This window comes from Vollenhovia emeryi, unplaced genomic scaffold (genome assembly GCF_000949405.1).
Source record: "Vollenhovia emeryi isolate VEMERY1.0 unplaced genomic scaffold, V.emery_V1.0 DF939411.1, whole genome shotgun sequence".
Taxonomy (NCBI): domain Eukaryota; kingdom Metazoa; phylum Arthropoda; class Insecta; order Hymenoptera; family Formicidae; genus Vollenhovia; species Vollenhovia emeryi.
The window spans coordinates 47798-54144 of NW_011966955.1; the positions used below are offsets into that span (position 1 = coordinate 47798).

The window sequence follows — 6347 nt, forward strand, 5'->3', positions numbered from 1 at the left end:
GATTCGGTAATATTCGGTTCACATTTCCAATCCCCATCCAGGATCATCCCCACTCCAAGTTGGAGGGGATGATTCGTTCGGCCACGCGCGCGCGCTCGCTCGCACTCAAGCAACGCGCCGTATATACGTGTGCACACGTATTGGAAATGTGAACCGAATATTACCGAATCTCACCGGAAAGAGTCGAAGTCAGACGAGTGATCCCCTTACCGCGATTATCAGTTACCCCTCGTAAAAGGGTCCGTCTATAGAAGTCTATGGAGTATAGCGCCTACCTCTGAGGACAACGCTCCGGGCGAACGTTAAGTGAATGCTCAGTTTAAATGCGGCGGCCGAGTAACACGTTTCGTCTGACCGTACTCCGATGGTTCTCGTAAGTAACAACAACATTGCAGTTCGACAATGGACACCGAGTGGCACATATTGGCTAAATATTGGTCCAATATCGGTTATATTGAAAAGTCCTGCTATAAATCTTTTTCGAATGCAAACAGAATAATCTATCGAATATAGCGTGTCAGTTATATTATGGTACGATCACAGGTTTCACTGTCTTTTGCATAAGATATGTGTATTACACAATAAACCGTGTGCAGTACGTAAACTCGATGAATATTACAAAATTATTCTGAACAAATACTCCAAAGACATTATTCGACGAATATTCTACAAACGTTCTTCTTTGTTACGAATATACGATTTCTCATTGTAATAATCCAGATATGTTTATGGAATATGCTAAAATGAAGAATATTTGCACTCCGGGAGAATATTCATAGAACCACACCCAAAAAAAAATTCTATTCGTAAGCGGGAAATCCTCTAAGCATTTCCTCTAAGCAAAGAAATCTTATATGAAGCATTTCTCACTTACTTTAACACTATATTTATCTATAAAAGAGTAGACTCATAAGTTAGAATTAAGATTAATTTCCTGTATAGAAAATTCCATTACAGTAATACGACTAGCCTCTTGAAATAAGAGGATACGCAAGATATTCGCGGACATGCGAGTCGCAGCACGTGCGTCAGCTTCTGAGTAGTTCACCGACCGCCGCTAGGCCGCGCATGGTGGCGGCCAAAAACTCGGAAGCAAAATTCAGTCTCGTAGGGTATAAAAGGAGGTCCGCGAGAGCATGGTGGAAGGGATAACATGGTGTGCTCAGTTCGGCTAAACCACGCCTACTTTTGCTTTGCAACGGCTATAGATTCCCAGGGCTATCAACCGTGAAAAGTAAAAAACATTTAGCGTTGGCAAGTTGGGTATGCTGCATCTATCGTCCTTGTTTCACGCATTTCTTCGAGCGTCTTAGTTTCTCTTTCTATCTTTGTACACGCGATGGAAAAAGGGAAAAAGTACCGGACCGGTGAAATATTTCGACAAATATGGGAGATACGGAAAAGTCTTTCAGACAAAAGTTATACGGTTTTAAAAGGGCTACATAATGGTAAAATTAATTTTCAAAAAAAATTAATTTTTTATGGTTATATAGAGGTCGCCGTCATTTTTTAAATGGAAATCTCTATTGTTTATTATACTATCTTATTCTACTAATTAATATGAACAACTATTGTCTGAAAAATTTTTTCAATTGCCTAATACTTTTTGAGATACTCAAGAGAAAATTTATAACTTTTTCAATGTTTAGCTTATAATCTCTCGATAACTGTTTGTCGGAGGGAAAAGTAGTACAGGACTTTTTTACTTGATTTAGTCTCAAGAATATGCTGTTGCAATGGTGTTTCAATTATTGAAAATTTTTGTGTATTGTAACACAAAATTTTTCAATAATTGAAACACCATTGCAACAGCATATTCTTGAGACTAAATCAAGTAAAAAAGTCCTGTACTACTTTTCCCTCCGACAAACAGTTATCGAGAGATTATAAGCTAAACATTGAAAAAGTTATAAATTTTCTCTTGAGTATCTCAAAAAGTATTAGGCAAATAAAAAATGTTTCAGACAAAAGTTGTTCATATTAATTAGTAGAATAAGATAGTGTAATAAACAATAGGGAGTTCCATTTAAAAAAATGACGTCGATCTCCATACATATAACCATAAAAAAATCATTTTTTTCGAAAATTTATTTTACCATTATATGTATAGACCTTTTAAAATCGTACAATTTTTAGCTGAAAGATTCTTCCGTATCTTCCACATTTTTCGAGATATTTCACCGGTCCGGTACTTTTTCCTCATCCTGTATATTTTTCATATTATATCATGTTGGGTTATAAACAATTGTGGTTGTTATAAACAATTTATTATTTTACGGCTGTATTAATTATATTAATGCAATATACAATATGTATATTTTATTTTATTTTTACTACTAATTTTAATATTACATATGTATCAATATATTTTTAACATGTTAGTAATTTAATAATTAATGACACTTGTATGTATCATACTGGTGAAATCCTTTCACTTATTTCATTTTGATTATTAACACTATCATTGTTCATTTAATTTTTTTATTAAGCCCGCTGCAGACGACGCTATTTTTCCTGCTGGATTGCTCGCGATTTACTAAATTACTAGGAATCCTGAGTGCTGAGTGGTACAACGATGTTAATTTATTAGATTGCAAACACTCCAGCAGGAAAAATAGCACCGTCTGCAGCGGGCTTTAAATATTTGTTTTATCAGAGAGATCATCAAGGTTAGAAAGAGAAACTCTGATGCATTACAGAGTGCATGAAACAAGGATGGATTTTAGCATACCAACTTTTCGACACTAAATATTTTATTTTTCACAGTTGGTAGCCCTGGGAATCTGTAGCCACAAAAGAGACGGAGAGCGCAGATATTTAGAGAGAGACACCGTCGAACTGAGCACACTATGTTATCCCTTCCACCATGCGCGAGAGTGAATTTTGCTTCCGAGTTTTTGGCCTTCACTATACGCGGCCTAGCGGCGGTTGGTGAATACGGTGAATACTTAGAAGCTGGCGCCCGCTCGCGTGTCGCGTAGTGCCGGATTTCCAATTTGTGCCGGATCGCGCGTTGCAACCGCCACAAAAAGATTCCTCTAGCATTAAGAGGATATTCGTTTTAAAAGAAATATATAAATACTAAAAATAAGAATATTTGCATATTACAAGAAGAAAAGATTCCTCTAGCATTAATTAAGAGGAGATTACGAGTTAAAATTTCATGCCTCAGTGTAATAGCCCAAGGAGAACAAAAAAGTCAAAATGATGTCAAAATGATGTCAAAATATAATCAAATTTTAGTTCGTCAAAATGATGTCAAGTTGCATAAATTTTTGATGCTTTCTTGATGTCAAAATCGTGACATAATTTTGACATTAGTTTGACCATTCGTAATATGATACCCAGATAGAACATAAAACTCATAATGACGTCATTATGACTATCACAATTTTATTTATCACATAAAAGTTATCTGGACATATCTAGAAAACTTTTAAATGTTGAATAAAATCATCATAATGTCATAATGACGTCTTTATGAATTTTATGTTCTACCTGGAATAGAGACATGTAGATAGTAATATACATATAAACGTTATATTTGACTGCTTATGATATATTTATTACAATTATTACATTAATCACAAACATTAGTATATCAGAATTTTACCACATTTAAAATTATGAAACGTCTGATATTGCGACACATAATTTCTACGTTGACTTTTATTATTAACGATAGATATAAGATTAGATATAACTTGTGCAAAGTTTATAAATCAATATTATACGCAATTTATATGTATACGTTACTGTAAACAGCATAGAATTTAAGGTATCACCTCTTATTGTTCCACGCTGCACCAAAGATGGCAGGATGTTCTCATACAATGGAACGCCAGTGATATGATTAAAGGCTTTTATTTATCGTTAATAAAATTCGTGAATAAAAGTCAACGTAGAAATTATGTGTCGCAATATCAGACGTTTCATAATTTTAAATGTGATAAAATTTTGATATACTAATGTTTGTGATAATGGTTGTGATTGATGTAATGATTGTAATAAATATGTCATAAGCAGTCAAATATAACGTTTATATATTACTATCATACATGTCTCTATTCCAGGTAGAACAGAAAATTCATAAAGACGTTATTATGACATTATCATGATTTTATTTACCATTTAAAAGTTTTCTAGATATGTCCAGATAACTTTTATGTGATAGATAAAATTGTGATAGTCATAATGACGTCATTATGAGTTTTATGTTCTATCTGGGTTGGGATTATTGTTAGTCAAATCAAGACCTTTTTATGACTACTTTTTATATTACACATTTTTATAATAAGCATTTATACAGTCAAGAAACGTATCACATTTTCTAAATATTAAGAAAAAAAAATTTTTTTTAAGAAGTCAATATAAAGTCATTTTTAAGTCATCTGAAATTAAGATTTTTAATCATGACCAAAAAATGACATAAATTTGGTCAATTTGATGTCAAATTGACATTATTTTGACTTTTCTGTTCTCCTTGGGAGGATATTCCTCTAGATTTTAGAGTATCTTCTTGAGACCGTATTTCATAGGAAAATCCTCTAAAATCAAGAGGGAACCACGCAAAAATAGAATACTTTTCTTTGGGTGCATGTGTGCTATCTGGCTATGGGCCACGAAATAAATGCAAATATCGCACGATAATAATTATATAACGTTAGATTTATATAGGAAATGCATTGGCCAATATTTAGCAATATAATATGAATATCGGTCTAATATTGATACAATATTATATCAATATTTCTAAATAGATAGATTGGCTAAATAAGAGGAGGCGTCCCTCGAGCCTTACAATATTGGACCAATGGTGGAAATATTAGATTTAGAGGAAAGTCCTCTATTATAAGACAGGGTTCTTGTACGAGATAGCAGGTTTTAAACATTCAAATTCAATCGCAAATCTTTTTTCGCAACGATTACGCGATCCAACGTTCAATTTTCCACTAAACAGATTTCACTCCAAGGGCAATACATTCACAGTGGAACCAACGGATGATGCCTGTTAATTTAACAGAAACTCCGCTATCTCGTATTAGAAGCCTGTCTCATAACAGGGAACTTTCCTCTACATATTTTCCAATATTGCGCTAATATACTGTGCAACTAAGGTAGTTAAAAAAAATCGTGAGTCTTCGAAAAATAAATTGATAACATTCGACTCCTTCAGCGTTCCCTTTCAATTCTTCCCCTTTCCGTAATGTATCGCGTCGCCAAGACGTTTTTCGAGAAGTGAAATATATAAATTTCGATTGTTACGTTTTTAACGACTGAATGAACATTCATATTCTTTGCAGATCACTCGACGCAACAATTCCCGGCGCGATCTAATTCTGAGATAATCGGGACGACACTAACGTATCAGCCATGAAGCCAATCCTGTACAAAGTCGAAACGTACATCATGCCCGAAACGGAGAACTTATCGGTGATTAATGAGATCGATAATCTGACAGCCGGGAAGTTTAGTCTCAGCAGCGAAAGCGTGTTCAGAAATAACGCGCAAACCGAGGAAGATGCGTCGCACGCTTCGTACATTAAATGCGACGAATTCGCCATGTTCTCTGCCGAGAACAGCAAGCTGATAGGTATAAAAATCGTGAAAATCGTGAAAATCGTAACGAACGAGACTCTCAACGACGAATATTGCGATGAGGAAATCTTAAAACATTATACCAACGACAATTTTTGTCGTTCCAAGGAGCGCCTGAGCGTGCAAAAACCGGAGTTTCAGGCGTCGATTGGGCCGCAGGAGGCGTTGTACCCCGCGAGACAATTCAGCCGAGTCAACAGTTTGACGTCGATTGACGAGAAAAGCGAGAACTCGTTGGACAAGCTGGCCGACCTGTGTCATCACGGCTTCAAGAACGGCTGCACCGCGTCGATCCCGTCGCCCGAGGAAGTCAGCGAGGAGGTCTTCAGGAAGAATTGGCTGCAGAAAATCGAGGTCCTGAGACATCGCGAAGCCATCCTGCGAGAGAAGGAGATAAATCTGCAAAAGAGAGAAAGGGAGCTGTTTAGGAGGGAGAAGGAGCTGAGAATCGCGGAGAGAATCTTCAATGATAAAGTCAGACAGATAGAGCAGCATTTAAGAGACCAAGAGTACAAGATAGTGGGAAAGAGGCTGGAGGCAGCAGCGCGAATTTTGTACGAGGTTGAGAAATCCGACTATCTATCGGAAGAACAAATTCCGAGGAAAGAGGATACTTCAAAAGAGGAAGAGATCGCGAAGAAAAAAGAGCTTCCGAAAAAAGTAGAGATTCCGAAAAAGGTAGAAATTCCAAAAAATTGTCAACCTGTCGTGACGAAGAAAGAAGATGTTTCGAAGAGGGAAGAGGTTCC

At 35.9% G+C, this 6347-nt stretch overlaps 1 protein-coding gene across 3 annotated transcripts in view; it reads left to right on the plus strand.

Annotated features, from left to right (window-relative positions):
• Window positions 1-351: 351 nt before the first annotated feature.
• LOC105557852 overlaps window positions 352-6347 on the plus strand; it is a 7402-nt gene continuing 1406 nt past the window's right edge. Inside the window, exons 1-2 of one of the 3 annotated variants that reach the window (XM_012005214.1) lie at window positions 352-373; window positions 5304-6347. In XM_012005214.1, the coding sequence (XP_011860604.1) occupies window positions 5374-6347 (974 nt within the window). In that variant the 5' untranslated portion in view covers window positions 352-373; window positions 5304-5373. Of the gene's footprint in view, window positions 374-5059 lie in introns of those variants that run through there. The other 2 variants (XM_012005215.1, XM_012005213.1) reach the window with 2 other exon arrangements.